The sequence below is a fragment of the Ranitomeya imitator genome, chromosome 4 (assembly GCF_032444005.1).
Source record: "Ranitomeya imitator isolate aRanImi1 chromosome 4, aRanImi1.pri, whole genome shotgun sequence".
Classification (NCBI taxonomy): domain Eukaryota; kingdom Metazoa; phylum Chordata; class Amphibia; order Anura; family Dendrobatidae; genus Ranitomeya; species Ranitomeya imitator.
This window is the reverse complement of record NC_091285.1, coordinates 721363394-721382871: the sequence shown is the minus strand read 5'-3', so window position 1 is coordinate 721382871 and position 19478 is coordinate 721363394. Positions and strand designations below refer to the sequence as shown.

General features: G+C 49.8%; 1 protein-coding gene across 8 annotated transcripts in view; it reads right to left on the bottom strand.

Annotated features, from left to right (window-relative positions):
- LOC138677451 (thialysine N-epsilon-acetyltransferase-like) overlaps nt 1–16668 on the bottom strand; it is a 119614-nt gene extending 102946 nt beyond the window's left edge. For 2 of the 8 annotated variants that reach the window (XM_069767598.1, XM_069767605.1), the window contains exons 1-5: nt 16538–16668; nt 14354–14405; nt 14177–14260; nt 7511–7612; nt 7202–7242 (exon numbers count right to left, since the gene is read on the bottom strand). In XM_069767598.1, the coding sequence (XP_069623699.1) occupies nt 7202–7242; nt 7511–7612; nt 14177–14260; nt 14354–14405; nt 16538–16603 (345 nt within the window). In that variant the 5' untranslated portion in view covers nt 16604–16668. Of the gene's footprint in view, nt 1–7201; nt 7243–7510; nt 7613–14176; nt 14261–14353; nt 14407–14868; nt 14885–14924; nt 14945–14974; nt 15003–15280; nt 15374–16302; nt 16325–16537 lie in introns of those variants that run through there. The other 6 variants (XM_069767599.1, XM_069767600.1, XM_069767597.1 and 3 more) reach the window with 6 other exon arrangements.
- Between the last annotated feature and the right edge of the window lie 2810 nt (nt 16669–19478).

The window sequence follows — 19478 nt, the reverse complement described above, 5'->3', positions numbered from 1 at the left end:
CCAGATCCCCAACACGAAGTCGGGGACCCACACGGCGTCTGCGATTAGCGAAAAGTTGAGCTTTCTCCTGGGACAAGATCAAATTGTCCACTACCTGAGTCCAGATCTGCTGCAACCTGTCCACCACAGAATTCACACCAGGACAGTCCGAAGACTCAACCTGTCCTGAAGAGAAACGAGGATGGAACCCAGAATTGCAAAAAAATGGAGAAACCAAGGTAGCCGAGCTGGCCCGATTATTAAGGGCGAACTAAGCCAACGGCAAAAAGGACACCCAATCATCCTGGTCTGCAGAAACAAAACATCTCAGATATGTTTCCAAGGTCTGATTGGTTCGTTCGGTCTGGCCATTAGTCTGAGGATGGAAAGCCGAGGAAAAGGATAGGTCAATGCCCATCCTACCACAAAAGGCTCGCCAAAACCTTGAAACAAACTGGGAACCTCTGTCAGAAACAATATTCTCAGGAATGCCATGTAACCGAACCACATGCTGAAAGAACAAAGGTACCAAATCAGAGGAGGAAGGCAATTTAACCAAGGGCACCAGATGGACCATTTTAGAAAAGCGATCACAGACCACCCAAATGACTGACATCTTTTGAGAAACGGGAAGGTCAGAAATGAAATCCATCGAAATGTGTCCAAGGCCTCTTTGGGACCGGCAAGGGCAAAAGCAACCCACTGGCACGAGAACAGCAGGGCTTAGCCCTAGCACAAATCCCACAGGACTGCACAAAAGTACGTACATCCCGTGACAGAGATGGCCACCAGAAGGATCTAGCCACTAACTCTCTGGTACCAAAGATTCCAGGATGACCAGCCAACACCGAACAATGAAGTTCAGAGATAACTTTACTAGTCCACCTATCAGGGACGAACAGTTTCTCTGCTGGACAACGATCAGGTTTATTCGCCTGAAATTTTTGCAGCACCCGCCGCAAATCAGGGGAGATGGCAGACACAATGACTCCTTCCTTGAGGATACCCGCTGGCTCAGATAAACCCGGAGAGTCGGGCACAAAACTCCTAGACAGAGCATCCGCCTTCACATTTTTAGAGCCCGGAAGGTACGAAATCACAAAGTCGAAGCGGGCAAAAAATAACGACCAACGGGCCTGTCTAGGATTCAAGCGCTTGGCAGACTCGAGATAAGTCAAGTTCTTATGATCAGTCAATACCACCACGCGATGCTTAGCTCCTTCAAGCCAATGACGCCACTCCTCGAATGCCCACTTCATGGCCAGCAACTCTCGATTGCCCACATCATAATTACGCTCAGCGGGCGAAAACTTCCTGGAAAAGAAAGCACATGGTTTCATCACTGAGCAATCAGAACCTCTCTGTGACAAAACCGCCCCTGCTCCAATCTCAGAAGCATCAACCTCGACCTGGAACGGAAGAGAAACATCTGGCTGACACAACACAGGGGCAGAACAAAAACGACGCTTCAACTCCTGAAAAGCTTCCACAGCAGCAGAAGACCAATTAACCAAATCAGCACCCTTCTTGGTCAAATCGGTCAATGGTTTGGCAATGCTAGAAAAATTACAGATGAAGCGACGATAAAAATTAGCAAAGCCCAGGAACTTTTGCAGACTTTTCAGAGATGTCGGCTGAATCCAATCCTGGATGGCTTGGACCTTAACTGGATCCATCTCGATAGTAGAAGGGGTAAAGATGAACCCCAAAAATGAAACTTTCTGCACACCGAAGAGACACTTTGATCCCTTCACAAACAAAGAGTTAGCACGCAGTACCTGGAAAACCATTCTGACCTGCTTCACATGAGACTCCCAATCATCTGAGAAGATCAAAATGTCATCCAAGTAAACAATCAGGAATTTATCCAGGTACTCACGGAAGATGTCATGCATAAAAGACTGAAACACTGATGGAGCATTGGCAAGTCCGAACGGCATCACTAGATACTCAAAATGACCCTCGGGCGTATTGAATGCAGTTTTCCATTCATCTCCTTGCCTGATTCTCACCAGATAATACGCACCACGAAGATCTATCTTAGTGAACCAACTAGCCCCCTTAATCCGAGCAAACAAGTCAGATAACAATGGCAAGGGATACTGAAATTTAACAGTGATCTTATTAAGAAGGCGGTAATCAATACACGGTCTTAGCGAACCATCCTTCTTGGCTACAAAGAAGAACCCTGCTCCCAGTGGTGATGACGATGGGCGAATATGTCCCTTCTCCAGGGATTCCTTCACATAACTGCGCATAGCGGAGTGTTCGGGCACGGATAAATTAAATAATCGACCTTTAGGGAATTTACTACCAGGAATCAAATTGATAGCACAATCACAATCCCTATGCGGAGGTAGAGCATCGGACTTGGGCTCTTCAAATACATCCTGATAATCAGACAAGAACTCTGGGACCTCAGAAGGGGTGGATGACGAAATCGACAAAAATGGAACATCACCATGTACTCCCTGACAACCCCAGCTGGATACCGACATGGAATTCCAATCCAATACTGGATTATGGGTTTGTAGCCATGGCAACCCCAACACGACCACATCATGCAGATTATGCAACACCAGAAAGCGAATAACTTCCTGATGTGCAGGAGCCATGCACATGGTCAGCTGGGCCCAGTACTGAGGTTTATTCTTGGCCAAAGGTGTAGCATCAATTCCTCTCAATGGAATAGGACACCGCAAAGGCTCCAAGAAAAACCCACAACGTTTAGCATAATCCAAATCCATCAGATTCAGGGCAGCGCCCGAATCCACAAACGCCATGACAGAAAACGACGACAAAGAGCATATCAAGGTAATGGACAGAAGGAATTTGGACTGTACAGTACCAATGACGGCAGACCTAGCGGACCGCTTAGTGCGCTTAGGACAATCAGAAATAGCATGAGTGGAATCACCACAGTAGAAACACAGACCATTCAGACGTCTGTATTCCTGCCGTTCAACTCTAGTCATAGTCCTATCGCACTGCATAGGCTCAGGTTTAACCTCAGGCAGTACCGCCAAATGGTGCACAGATTTACGCTCGCGCAAGCGTCGACCGATCTGAATGGCCAAAGACAAAGACTCATTCAAACCAGCAGGCATAGGAAATCCCACCATGACATCCTTAAGAGCCTCAGAGAGACCCTTTCTGAACAAAGCTGCCAGCGCAGATTCATTCCACTGAGTGAGTACTGACCATTTCCTAAATTTCTGACAATATACTTCTATATCATCCTGACCCTGGCACAAAGCCAGCAAATTTTTCTCAGCCTGATCCACTGAATTAGGCTCATCGTACAGCAATCCGAGCGCCAGGAAAAACGCATCGACACTACTCAATGCAGGGTCTCCTGGCGCAAGAGAAAATGCCCAGTCTTGAGGGTCGCCGCGCAAAAAAGAAATAATAATCAAAACCTGTTGAATAGGATTACCAGAAGAATGAGGTTTCAAGGCCAGAAATAGCTTACAATTATTTTTGAAACTTAGAAACTTAGTTCTATCTCCAAAAAACAAATCAGGAATAGGAATTCTTGGTTCTAACATAGATTTCTGATCAATAGTATCTTGAATTTTTTGTACATTTATAACGAGATTATCCATTGAAGAGCACAGACCCTGAATATCCATGTCCAAACCTGTGTCCAGAATCACCCAAATGTCTAGGGGGAAAAAAAAAAAAAAAAAGTGAACACAGAGCAGAGAAAAAAAAAAAAATGATGTCAGAACTTTTTCTTTCCCTCTATTGAGAATCATTAGTTAGGCTCCTTGTACTGTTATGTTTGCTAAAGACAGGTGTTATGAAGGCAATCCAGAAACACAGTGTGCTTAGCGATCAGAGCGCACACAGTGATCTGACAAATACCCAAAAATACAAGAACGAGCTCTGAGACGTGGAAACTCTGTAGACTGCACACCTGATCCTATCCTAAACACAACTAAAAGCGGCTGTGGATTGCGCCTAACAACTACCTAGGCAACTCGGCACAGCCTAAGAAACTAGCTAGCCTGAAGATAGAAAAATAGGCCTGACTTGCCCCAGAGAAATTCCCCAAAGGAAAAGGCAGCCCCCCACATATAATGACTGTGAGTAAGATGAAAAGACAAAACATAGGGATGAAATAGATTCAGCAAAGTGGGGCCCGATATTCTAGGACAGAGCGAGGACAGTAAAGCGAACTTTGCAGTCTACAAAAAACCCTAAAGCAAAACCACGCAAAGGGGGCAAAAAAGACCCACCGTGCCGAACTAACGGCACGGCGGTACACCCTTTGCGTCTCAGAGCTTCCAGCAAAAACAAAAGACAAGCTGGACAGAAAAAAAGCAACAAAAAAGCAAAAGGCACTTAGCTATACAGAGCAGCAGGTCACAGGAACAATCAGGAGAAGCTCAGATCCATCACTGAAACATTGACAAGGAGCAAGGATAGCAGCATCAGGCGGAGTTAAGTAATGAAGCAGTTAACGAGCTCACCAGAACACCTGAGGGAGGAAGCTCAGAAGCTGCAGTACCACTTGTGACCACAGGAGTGAATTCAGCCACAGAAATCACAACAGGAGAGACCCCCAATGTCGGGCAGAGCTAAAGAGGGACTAAGGGGAGAGACCCCAACGTCAGACACAGCTAGAGAGGGACAAGGAGGAGACCCCAACGTCAAGCAGCTCTAGAGAGGGACAAGGAGGAGAGACCCCAACATCAGCAGAGCTAGAGATGAACAAACAGGAGAGACCACAACGTCAGGCAGAGCTAGAGACAAACCAGGAGGAGAGACCCCAACGTCAGAGCTAGAGAGGGACAAGGAGACCCCAATATCAGGCAGAACTAGAGTGGGACAAGAACGAGAGACCCCAACGTCAAGCAGAGCAAGAGAGAGACAAGGATGAGAGACACCAACATAGCGCAGAGCTAGAGAGGGACAAGGAGAGACCCCAACGTCAGGCAGAACAAGAGAGGGACAGGGAGGAGAGACCCTAACGTCAGGCAGAGCTAAAGAGGAACAAGGAGGCGAGACCCTAATGTCAGGCAGAGCTAAAGAGGAACAAGGAGGCGAGACCCTAATGTCAGGCAGCTACATGGAGGATATAACTACTGACAGATTATACAAGTCCCACACCAGACAATGGCGGATGCCGTGTGGTTACAGACTGGCGCCGGATTACCAGAGCCACCAATAGATCAGAATCTATATATATAATTGTCTAAGGGTTTTTCCGTCTGTCTGTCTGTCAGTCTGTCTGTCCTGGAAATCCCGCATCTCTGATTGGTCGACCAATCAGCGACGGGCACAGCGACGATGATGTCATAAAGGACGTAGACATCCCGCATCTCTGATTCAGCGACGGGCACAGTATCGATGTAGATGTCATAATGGTTGCCATGGCGACGATGATGTCATAAAGGTTGCCGCGACCAATCAGCGACAGGCACAGTCTGCCGCGAATTCTGGAATCATCATTGTCCATATACAGTTAGGGCCAGAAATATTTGGACAGTGACACAAGTTTTGTTATTTTAGCTGTTTACAAAAACATGTTCAGAAATACAATTATATATATAATATGGGTTGAAAGTGCACACTCCCAGCTGCAATATGATAGTTTCCACATCCAAATCGGAGAAAGTGTTTAGGAATCATAGCTCTGTAATGCATAGCGTCCTCTTTTTCAAGGGACCAAAAGTAATTGGACAATTGACTCTAAGGGCTGCAATTAACTCTGAAGGCGTCTCCCTCGTTAACCTGTAATCAATGAAGTAGTTAAAAGGTCAGGGGTGGATTCCAGGTGTGTGGTTTTGCATTTGGAAGCTGTTGCTGTGAGCAGACAACATGCGGTCAAAGGAACTCTCAATTGAGGTGAAGCAGAACATCCTGAGGCTGAAAAAAAAGAAAAAAATCCATCAGAGAGATAGCAGACATGCTTGGAGTAGCAAAATCAACAGTTGGGTACATTCTGAGAAAAAAGGAATTGACTGGTGAGCTTGGGAACTCAAAAAGGCCTGGGCGTCCACGGATGACAACAGTGGTGGATGATCGCCGCATACTTAATTTGGTGAAGAAGAACCCGTTCACAACATCAACTGAAGTCCAGAACACTCTCAGTGAAGTAGGTGTATCTGTCTCTAAGTCAACAGTAAAGAGAAGACTCCATGACAGTAAATACAAAGGGTTCACATCTAGATGCAAACCATTCATCAATACCAAAAATAGACAGAAAAACACCTCAAGAAGCCAGCTCAGTTCTGGAAAAGTATTCTATGGACAGATGAGACAAAGATCAACCTGGACCAGAATGATGGGAGAAGAAAGGGAACGGCACATGATCCAAGGCACACCACATCCTCTGTAAAACATGGTGGAGGCAACGTGATGGCATGGGCATGCATGGCTTTCAATGGCACTGGGTCACTTGTGTTTATTGATGACATAAGAGCAGACAAGAGTAGCCGGATGAATTCTGAAGTGGACCGGGATATACTTTCAGCCCAGATTCAGCCAAATGCTGCAAAGTTGATTGGACGGCGCTTCATAGTACAGATGGACAATGACCCCAAGCATACAGCCAAAGCTACCCAGGAGTTCATGAGTGCCAAAAAGTGGCACATTCTGCAATGGCCAAGTCAATCTCCAGATCTAAACCCAATTGAGCATGCATTTCACTTGCTCAAATCCAGACTTAAGACGGAAAGACCCACAAACAAGCAAGACCCGAAGGCTGCGGCTGTAAAGGCCTGGCAAAGCATTAAGAAGAAGGAAACCCAGCGTTTGGTGATGTCCATGGGTTCCAGACTTAAGGCAGTGATTGCCTCCAAAGGATTTGCAACAAAATATTGAAAATAAAAAGATTTTGTTTGGGTTATGTTTATTTGTCCAATTACTTTTGACCTCCTAAAATGTGGAGTGTTTGTAAAGAAATGTGTACAATTCCTACATTTTCTATCAGATATTTTTGTTCAACCCTTCAAATTAAACGTTACAATCTGCACTTGAATTCTGTTGTAGAGGTTTCATTTCAAATCCAATGTGGTGGCATGCAGAGCCCAACTCGCGAAAATTGTGTCACTGTCCAAATATTTCTGGCCCTAACTGTACTATGGGGACATGCATATTCTAGAATACCCGATGCGTTAGAATCGGGCCACAATCTAGTAATCTATAATGCTGTAATAACACAGTCACCTACTACAGTCAAATAAGCAGAGTCCCACAGTCACCGACTACTCACCTCTGCGACAGCAGCAAACAGACGGGAGCCGATGCCTCTGCCTGCAAGACAGGAGGGTTACACACAGGGCAGGAGCAGTCATACTACCCCACTGCTGGTCACACACCACACTACAGAAGGGAGACAGTGAGAAAAGCACAGGGAGAGCAGCTCTGGAGGTGACTGGTGAGAAATACTGAAATACTCTGTGCTGCTTCTCCATGTACAGGTCTTGGGGAAATGTTGCTTTCCTGCCACACAATGTGTTCACTGTGCGCTCCTCTGCTGAAACCCTCTGTGCTGCTGTGGGTGCAGCTGGCAGGCAGGTACCTCGGTACTCCGGCATGACGTACAGGTCCTCCAGGTAGAGCGCCCGCCCCTCCCAGGTGCTATAGGTGAAGAAGGACAGAGCGTAGCCCACCAGTCGGGGTCCTGGAAGAGACAGAGGAGGGGTCAGCGATGGACGATCTCCTACTACACATCTGCTATGACGGCTGTAGACCGGGGGGCTTGCCACAGTTTATGAGGCTGATGACATCTACCACACGGGGAGCAAAAACCGACCCCGAAAATGAGACCAATGACATCTACCACACGGGGAGTAAAAAACGGCTCAGGGAACGAGACTGATGACATCTACCACACAAAGAGCAGAAACCGGCCCAGGGAACGAGACCGATGACATCTACCACACAAAGAGCAGAAACTGGCCCCGGAAACGAGACCGATAACATCTACCACACAGGGAGCAGAAACCGGCCCAGGGAACGAGACCGATGACATCTACCACACAAAGAGCAGAAACCGGCCCAGGGAACGAGACCGATGACATCTACCACACAGGGAGCAGAAACCGGCCCAGGGAACGAGACCAATGACATCTATCACACAGGGAGCAGAAGCCGACCCCGAGAATGAGACCGATGACATCTACCACACAAAGAGCAGAAACAGACCCCAGGAACGAGACCGATGACATCTACCACACAAAGAGCAGAAACAGACCCCAGGAACGAGACCGATGACATCTACCACACAAAGAGCAGAAACAGACCCCAGGAACGAGACCGATGACATCTATCACACAGGGAGCAGAAGCCGACCCCGGGAACGAGACCGATGACATCTACCACACAAAGAGCAGAAACCGACCCCGGGAACGAGACTGATGACATCTATCACACAGGGAGCAGAAACCGGCCCAGGGAACGAGACCGATGACATCTACCACACGGGGAGCAGAAACCGACCCCGGGAACGAGACTGATGATATCTACCACACAAAGAGCAGAAACCGGCCCCGGAAACGAGACTGATGACATCTACCACACGGGGAGCAGAAACCGACCCCGGGAACGAGACTGATGACATCTACCACACAAAGAGCAGAAACCGACCCCGGGAACGAGACTGATGACATCTACCACACAAAGAGCAGAAACCGACCCCGGGAACGAGACTGATGACATCTACCACACGGGGAGCAGAAACCGACCCCGGGAACGAGACTGATGACATCTACCACACAAAGAGCAGAAACCGACCCCGGGAACGAGACTGATGACATCTACCACACGGGGAGCAGAAACCGACCCCGGGAACGAGACTGATGATATCTACCACACAAAGAGCAGAAACCGGCCCCGGAAACGAGACCGATGACATCTATCACACAGGGAGCAAAAACCGACCCCGAAAATGAGACAAATGACATCTACCACACGGGGAGCAGAAGCCGACCCCGAGAATGAGACCGATGACATCTATCACACAGGGAGCAGAAACCGGCCCAGGGAACGAGACCGATGACATCTACCACACAAAGAGCAGAAACCGACCCCGGGAACGAGACTGATGACATCTACCACACGGGGAGCAGAAACCGACCCCGGGAACGAGACTGATGACATCTACCACACAAAGAGCAGAAACCGACCCCGGGAACGAGACTGATGACATCTACCACACAAAGAGCAGAAACCGACCCCGGGAACGAGACTGATGACATCTACCACACAGGGAGCAGAAGCCGACCCCGAGAATGAGACCGATGACATCTACCACACAAAGAGCAGAAACCGGCCCAGGGAACGAGACCAATGACATCTACCACACAGGGAGCAGAAGCCGACCCCGAGAATGAGACCGATGACATCTACCACACGGGGAGCAGAAACAGACCCCGGGAACGAGACCGATGACATCTATCACACAGGGAGCAGAAGCCGACCCCGGGAATGAGACCGATGACATCTACCACACAGGGAGCAGAAGCCGACCCCGGGAATGAGACCGATGACATCTACCACACAAAGAGCAGAAACCGACCCCGGGAACGAGACTGATGACATCTACCACACAGGGAGCAAAATCCGACCCCGAATACGAGACCGATGACATCTACCACACAGGGAGCAAAATCCAGTCCCGGGAACGAGACCGATGACATCTACCACACAGGGAGCAAAATCCGGTCCCGAATACGAGACCGATGACATCTACCACACAGGGAGCAAAATCCAGTCCCGGGAACGAGACCGATGACATCTACCACACAGGGAGCAAAATCCGGTCCCGAATACGAGACCGATGACATCTACCACACAGGGAGCAAAATCCAGTCTCGGGAACGAGACCGATGACATCTACCACACAGGGAGCAGAAGCCGACCCCGGGAACGAGACTGATGACATCTACCACACAAAGAGCAGAAACCGGCCCAGGGAACGAGACCGATGACATCTACCACACAAAGAGCAGAAACCGGCCCAGGGAACGAGACCGATGACATCTACCACACAAAGAGCAGAAACCGGCCCAGGGAACGAGACCGATGACATCTACCACACAGGGAGCAGAAGCCGACCCCGAGAATGAGACCGATGACATCTACCACACGGGGAGCAGAAGCCGACCCCGGGAACGAGACTGATGACATCTACCACACAAAGAGCAGAAACCGGCCCCGGAAACGAGACCGATGACATCTATCACAAAGAGGGAGCAGAAACCGGCCCAGGGAACGAGACCAATGACATCTACCACAAACAGGGAGCAGAAACCGTCCCCGAAAATGAGACAAATGACATCTACCACACGGGGAGCAGAAGCCGACCCCGGGAACGAGACTGATGACATCAACCACGCGAGGAGTAAAAACAGACCCCGGGAACGAGACTGATGACATCTACCACATGGGGAGTAAAAAACGGCTCAGGGAACAAGACTGATGACATCTACCACACAAAGAGCAGAAACCGGCCCAGGGAACGAGACCAATGACATCTACCACACAGGGAGCAGAAGCCGACCCCGGGAACGAGACCGATAACATCTACCACACAAAGAGCAGAAACCGGCCCCGGAAACGAGACCGATGACATCTATCACAAAGAGGGAGCACAAACCGTCCCCGAGAATGAGACCGATGACATCTACCACACAGGGAGCAGAAACCGGCCCCGGAAACGAGACCAATGACGTCTATCACACAGGGAGCAAAATCCGGTCCCGAATACGAGACCGATGACATCTACCACACAGGGAGCAAAATCCAGGAACGAGACCAATGAAATCAACCACACACGGAGCAAAATCCAGTCCCGGGAAGGAGACTGATGACATCTACCACACAGGGAGCAAAATCCAGTCCCGTGAACGAGACCGATAACATCTACCACACAGGGAGCAAAATCCAGTCCCGGGAACAAGACCAATGACATCTACCACACAGGTAGCTAAAACCAACCCCGGAAATGAGACCAATGACATCTACCACACAGGGAGCAGAAACCGGCCCCGGGAACGAGACCGATGACATCTACCACACAGGGAGCAAAATCCGGGAATGAGGCCGATGACATCTACCACACGGGGAGCAAAAACCGACCCCGAAAATGAGACCAATGACATCTACCACACAAAGAGCAGAAACCGGCCCAGGGAACGAGACCAATGACATCTACCACACAGAGAGCAGAAACCGGCCCAGGGAACGAGACCAATGACATCTACCACACAAAGAGCAGAAACCGGCCCAGGGAACGAGACCAATGACATCTACCACACAAAGAGCAGAAACCGGCCCAGGGAACGAGACCAATGACATCTACCACACAGGGAGCAGAAGCCGACCCCGGGAACGAGACCGATAACATCTACCACACAAAGAGCAGAAACCGGCCCCGGAAACGAGACCGATGACATCTATCACAAAGAGGGAGCACAAACCGTCCCCGAGAATGAGACCGATGACATCTACCACACAGGGAGCACAAACCGTCCCCGAGAATGAGACCGATGACATCTACCACACAGGGAGCAAAAACCGGTCCCGAATACGAGACCAATGACATCTACCACACAGGGAGCAAAAACCGGTCCCGAATACGAGACCGATGACATCTACCACACAGGGAGCAAAAACCGGTCCCGAATACGAGACCAATGACATCTACCACACAGGGAGCAAAAACCGGTCCCGAATACGAGACCGATGACATCTACCACACAGGGAGCAAAATCCAGCCCCGGGAACGAGACCGATGACATCTACCACACAGGGAGCAAAATCCAGTCCCGGGAACGAGACCGATGACATCTACCACACAGGGAGCAAAATCCGGGAATGAGGCCGATGACATCTACCACACAGGGAGCAAAATCCAGTTCTGGGAATGAAACTGATGACATCTACCACACAGGGAGCAAAATCCAGTCCCGGGAACGAGACCGATGACATCTACCACACAGGGAGCAAAATCCAGTTCTGGGAATGAAACTGATGACATCTACCACACAGGGAGCAAAATCCAGTCCCAGGAACGAGACTGATGACACCTACCACACAGGGAGCAGAAGCCGACCCCGGGAACGAGACCAATGACATCTATCACAAACAGGGAGCAGAAACCGGCCCCGGAAACGAGACCAATGACATCTACCACACAGGGAGCAAAAACCGACTCCGGGAACAAGACCGATGACATCTACCACACAGGGAGCAAAATGTGGTCCCGGGAAAGAGACAGATGACATCCACCACACAGGGAGCAACATCTGACCCTGGGAATGAGACCAATGACATCTACCACACAGGGAGAAAAATCCAGTCCCGGGAATGATACTGATGACATCTATCACACAGGTGGTAAAATTAAACCCCGGGAACAAGACAGATGACATCTACCACACAGGGGGCAAAAACCGGGAACAAGACTGATGACATCTACCAAACAGGGAGCAAAAAACGATCCCGGGAGTGAGACCGATGAGATCTACCACACAAGGAGAAAAAAACAACCCTGAGAACATGACATCTACCACTCAGGCAGAAAAGTCCAGTCCTAGGAACAAGACTGATGACATCTACCACACAGGGAGCAAAATGCAGTCCTGGGAACGAGACAGATGACATCTACCACACAGGGAGCAAATTCCGAACCCGGGAACAAGACAAATGACATGTTCCACAGAGGGAGCAAAAACCGGGAACGAGACCAATGACATCTACCACACAGGGAGCAAATACCGACCCCAGGAATGAGACAGATGACATCTACCACACAGGGAGCAAAATCCAGTTCCGGCAACGAGACCGATGACATCTACCACACAGGGAGCAAAAAACCGACCCTGGAATCGAGACCGATGACATCTACCACAAACGAGGCAAAAAACGACCCCGGGAACGAGACCGATGACATCTACCACAAACGAGGCAAAAAACGACCCCGGCAACGAGACCAATGACATCTACCACACAGGGAGCAAAAAACCGACCCTGGGATCGAGACTGATGACATCTACCACACAGGGAGCAAAAAACCGACCCTGGGATCGAGACCGATGACATCTACCACAAACGAGGCAAAAAACGACCCCGGGAACGAGACCGATGACATCTACCACAAACGAGGCAAGAAACGACCCCGGCAACGAGACCGATGACATGTACCACACAGGGAGCAGAAACCAACCCCAGGAATGGGACCGATGATGTCTATCACACAAGGAGCAAAATGTGGGAATGATCCAGGAATGAGACCGATGACATCTACCACACAGGGAGCAAAATTCACCCCGGGAATGAGACCGAAGACATCTACCACACAGGGAGCAAAAACCGGACCCGGAAACGAGATCGATGACATCTACGACACAAGTGGTAAAATTCGACCCGGGAACGAGACAGATGACATCTACCACACAGGGAGCAAAAACCGGACCCGGAAACGAGATCGATGACATCTACGACACAAGTGGTAAAATTCGACCCGGGAACGAGACAGATGATATCTACCACACGGAGAGCAAATCCAGTTCCGGCAACGAGACCGATGACATCTACCACACAGGGAGAAAAAAAACGACCCTGGGATCGAGACCGATGACATCTACCACAAACGAGGCAAAAAACGACCCCGGGAACGAGACCGATGACATCTACCACAAATGAGGCAAAAAACGACCCCGGCAACGAGACCGATGACATCTACCACACAGGGAGCAGAAACCAACCCCAGGAATGGGACCGATGATGTCTATCACACAAGGAGCAAAATGTGGGAATGATCCAGGAATGAGACCGATGACATCTAACACACAGGGAGCAAAATTCACCCCGGGAACGAGACCGAAGACATCTACCACACAGGGAGCAAAAACCGGACCCGGAAACGAGATCGATGACATCTACGACACAAGTGGTAAAATTCGACCCGGGAACGAGACAGATGACATCTACCACACAGGGAGCAAAATCCGGGAACGAGACCGATGACATCTACCACACAGGGAGCAAAATCCGGGAACAAGACCGATGACATCTACCACACAGGGAGCAAAAACCAATCCCGGGAATGAGATCGATGACATCTACCACACAGGTGTCTACCCCGTATACTGTGCTGTTGCTGACATTGTGCCCCCCATATACAGAGCGATTACATTACTGAGAGTCCTCCCCCCGTATAAGGTGCCATCATGTTACTGACCGGCCGCTCGTTTCTCCTCATCTTCATTTTCCACAACTAAACATCTGAAGAGCGGAGCGTCACCAAATCCATCCTGGCGAAGACCTGAATGTAGGGGAGAAACAAGAAGAGGGTCCGAGAGGAGTCATAACACTACCACCCCCACCAGTGCTACTACTACTACTCCCAGGTCCGCACCTCCCGCCGTCATCTTCACCTGGTCAGATAAGTTCTCATATTCTGCCAATTCCTGCAGAGAAAGAAGATGAAGCAACAGAAACCAGTCACACAGGCCCCACATCCCCTCCCCTGGTCCTTGAGCCCCTCACAACCCCCCTCCATCGGGTCCCAGGGCCCCACATCCCCCTCCCCAGGTTTCTCACACATCCCCTACAAATCTCCCCGCTCCCTCCCCAAGATCATGCGAGCTATCATCTCTTTGCAGTCTCCCCCCTCCCCCGGTCCGTCCCTCCCCTGGATCATGCACGCTATCATCTCCTCGAAGTCGCCCCCTCCCCTGGTCCGTCCCTCCCCTGGATCATGCACGCTATCATCTCCTCGCAGTCACCCCCTCCTCTGGTTCGTCCCTCCGCCGGATCATGCACGCTATCATCTTATCGCAGTCTTCCCCCTACCCCCAGTAAGTCTCTTCCCTGATCATGCGCGCTACCATCGCATTTCAGTCTCCCCCATCCCTCGGTCCGTCCCTCTACCGGATCATGCGCACTATCCCCTCACAATCTCCCCCCTCCCCCAGTCCCTCCCTCACCCGGATCATGCGCACTATCCCCTCTCAGCCTCCCCCTCTCCCTCCCTCACCCGGATCATGCGCACTATCCCCTCGCAGCCTCCCCCTCCCCCGGTCCCTCCCTCACCCGTATCATGTGCACTATCCCCTCTCAGCCTCCCCCTCCCTCACCTGGATCATGTGCATTGTCCCCTCGCAGCCTCCCCCTCCCCCGGTCCCTCCCTCACCTGGATCATGCGCACTATCCCCCCCTTTGTGCTAACTTTGGAGAGTCTGAGGAGATGGGAGGGTCCGAGGAAACCAACCCTTTTTGTGATGTCAGGAGGCTGGGGTTTAAAAGTCTCTACCCTTAACCCAGCCTGGAGTCTGAGTCTTACCAGAGGAGCCTTCACTGCCAGTCCTGATGCATTGGGACATTTGGGAGCTCTGCCCACCAGCATGGTTTTGCCTGCCATGATCTGAACACATGTAAGTGTTGATTTCCTATTTAACCCCTGTTATTTTATAATTACCTTTGTACATATTTTCAATTGTCTCATATTGTAACATCTTTATATGCCTTTTTATAAACACTGCCTAAATTTCAGAGTAAAATATTTAAATAACTATTTTTCGTTCTTCCTGCTCTAAAACGTACCCTAAGTCTTCTGAAGGGAAATACGCTACTGTTACTGTTGTGTTGGGTTAGCTTCGGACCCGTTTAATCGAAGCTGGTGGCAGCGATCGTGTGCTGACTGTTGAGTGACGCTGTAGCGACTGCGGCGTTGATAATTATTGTTCCTGCCTGAGTGGGAGTAGTTATCGCGTCGCTGCAGCGTGCCCAATAGCCAGTACATAGCAGGCAGCCTTTCTGGCGACTAATTACCCAGGGTGCAGTACCTAATCTGACCTGAGAGTAAGGGGGGGCGCCAGAGAGCTGCAAGTGTTAAGTGGAACTGTAAGCGGGATATATATAAATCCCTGCAGTTCGTGGTATATAGAAAAGCAGTGGGATACCTAGAATAAGCCCCTGCTGTAAACTAAGAGGTCCATAGACTTGTGTGTTTTTCATCACATTGTGAAGTGGAGGGATAACTAAGATAAGCCCCCCTGCACATGTGATAGCCGTCTGTTGGCCTAAAGTCACCCTGATCCGTGACGTAGGGGTGACGGTCACGGTGTGAATCCTGACACCTGGCCCCTCCCTCATTCGGATCATGCGCACTATGTCCTTGCAACCTCCCCCTCCCTCACCCAGACCATGCACCCTATCCCCTCGCACTGCCTCCCCCGGTCCATCCTTCACCCGAATCATGTGCACTAAACCCCTCGCAGCCTCCCCCTCCCCCGGTCCCTCCCTCACCCGCATCATGCGCACTATCCCCCTGCAATCTCCCCCCTCCCCCGGTCCCTCCCTCACCCGGATCATGCGCACTATCTCCCCCTCCCCCGGTCCCTCCCTCACCCGGATCATGCGCACTATCCCCCTGCAATCTCTCCCTCCCTCACCAGGATCATGCGCACTATCTCCCCCTCCCCCGGTCCCTCCCTCACCAGGATCATGCGCACTATCTCCCCCTCCCCCGGTCCCTCCCTCACCCGGATCATGCGCACTATCCCCCTGCAATCTCCCCCTCCCCCGGTCCCTCCCTCACCCGGATCATGCGCACTATCTCCTCGCAGTCTCCCGGCTCCGCAGCTCTCACTCTGTGCTCGGCCATAGTCACACTGACTGCTGCTCTCCCCGCATGTGTACGCCACGCCCCCGATCATTCGCTAAGCTCCGCCTTCTACTGATACTTCAGGGTCCGGCGGCAGTCAGTGTAATGCTCCGCAGCCAACACTAGAGGCCGCTCCACTGTGTGTAAGGTTCTGTCACCTGGGGGAGGAGCCAGGAGAGGACACATATTCCCAGCATATCGTCACTTCCGGTACACATAATCCTCACAAGTACTGCCTGCACCTGGCTGATAACAGAGAACAGCAGCCCAGAGTCACCACAGCTCCCTGTTATCAGCCATTACTGGGAGGAGACTACAATCTATTACTCCCTGTTATCAGCCATTACTGGGGAGGAGACTACAATCTATTACTCCCTGTTATCAGCCATTACTGGAGAGGAGACTACAATCTATTACTCCCTGTTATCAGCCATTACTGGGAGGAGACTACAATCTATTACTCCCTGTTATCAGCCATTACTGGGGAGGAGACTACAATCTATTACTCCCTGTTATCAGCCATTACTGGGAGGAGACTACAATCTATTACTCCCTGTTATCAGCCATTACTGGGGAGGAGACTACAATCTATTACTCCCTGTTATCAGCCATTACTGGGGAGGAGACTACAATCTATTACTCCCTGTTATCAGCCATTACTGGGGAGGAGACTACAATCTATTACTCCCTGTTATCAGCCATTACTGGGGGGAGACTACAATCTATTACTCCCTGTTATCAGCCATTACTGGGGGAGGAGACTACAATCTATTACTCCCTGTTATCAGCCATTACTGGGGAGGAGACTACAATCTATTACTCCCTGTTATCAGCCATTACTGGGGGAGGAGACTACAATCTATTACTCCCTGTTATCAGCCATTACTGGGGGAGGAGACTACAATCTATTACTCCCTGTTATCAGCCATTACTGGGGAGGAGACTACAATCTATTACTCCCTGTTATCAGCCATTACTGGGAGGAGACTACAATCTATTACTCCCTGTTATCAGCCATTACTGGGGAGGAGACTGCAATCTATTACTCCCTGTTATCAGCCATTACTGGGGGAGGAGACTACAATCTATTACTCCCTGTTATCAGCCATTACTGGGAGGAGACTACAATCTATTACTCCCTGTTATCAGCCATTACTGGGGAGGAGACTACAATCTATTACTCCCTGTTATCAGCCATTACTGGGGGAGGAGACTACAATCTATTACTCCCTGTTATCAGCCATTACTGGGAGGAGACTACAATCTATTACTCCCTGTTATCAGCCATTACTGGGGAGGAGACTACAATCTATTACTCCCTGTTATCAGCCATTACTGGGGGGGAGACTACAATCTATTACTCCCTGTTATCAGCCATTACTGGGGGAGGAGACTACAATCTATTACTCCCTGTTATCAGCCATTACTGGGGGAGGAGACTACAATCTATTACTCCCTGTTATCAGCCATTACTGGGGGAGGAGACTACAATCTATTACTCCCTGTTATCAGCCATTACTGGGAGGAGACTACAATCTATTACTCCCTGTTATCAGCCATTACTGGGGAGGAGACTACAATCTATTACTCCCTGTTATCAGCCATTACTGGGGAGGAGACTACAATCTATTACTCCCTGTTATCAGCCATTACTGGGGGAGGAGACTACAATCTATTACTCCCTGTTATCAGCCATTACTGGGGGAGGAGACTACAATCTATTACTCCCTGTTATCAGCCATTACTGGGGAGGAGACTACAATCTATTACTCCCTGTTATCAGCCATTACTGGGGGAGGAGACTACAATCTATTACTCCCTGTTATCAGCCATTACTGGGGGAGGAGACTACAATCTATTACTCCCTGTTATCAGCCATTACTGGGGAGGAGACTACAATCTATTACTCCCTGTTATCAGCCATTACTGGGGGAGGAGACTACAATCTATTACTCCCTGTTATCAGCCATTACTGGGGGAGGAGACTACAATCTATTACTCCCTGTTATCAGCCATTACTGGGGGAGGAGACTGCAATCTATTACTCCCTGTTATCAGCCATTACTGGGGAGGAGACTACAATCTATTACTCCCTGTTATCAGCCATTACTGGGGAGGAGACTACAATCTATTACTCCCTGTTATCAGCCATTACTGGGGGAGGAGACTACAATCTATTACTCCCTGTTATCAGCCATTACTGGGGGAGGAGACTACAATCTATTACTCCCTGTTATCAGCCATTACTGGGGGAGACTACAATCTATTACTCCCTGTTATCAGCCATTACTGGGGGAGGAGACTACAATCTATTACTCCCTGTTATCAGCCATTACTGGGGAGGAGACTACAATCTATTACTCCCTGTTATCAGCCATTACTGGGGGAGACTACAATCTATTACTCCCTGTTATCAGCCATTACTGGGGAGGAGACTACAGTCTATTACTCCTGTTATCAGCCATTACTGGGGGGAGACTGCAATCTATTACTCCCTGTTATCAGCCATTACTGGGGAGGATACTACAGTCTATTACTCCCTGTTATCAGCCATTACTGGGGAGGATACTACAATCTATTACTCCCTGTTATCAGCCATTACTGGGGAGGAGACTACAATCTATTACTCCCTGTTATCAGCCATTACTGGGGAGGAGACTACAATCTATTACTCCCTGTTATCAGCCATTACTGGGGAGGAGACTATAATCTATTACTCCCTGTTATCAGCCATTACTGGGGAGGAGACTACAATCTATTACTCCCTGTTATCAGCCATTACTGGGGAGGAGACTACAATCTATTACTCCCTGTTATCAGCCATTACTGGGGGAGGAGACTACAATCTATTACTCCCTGTTATCAGCCATTCCTG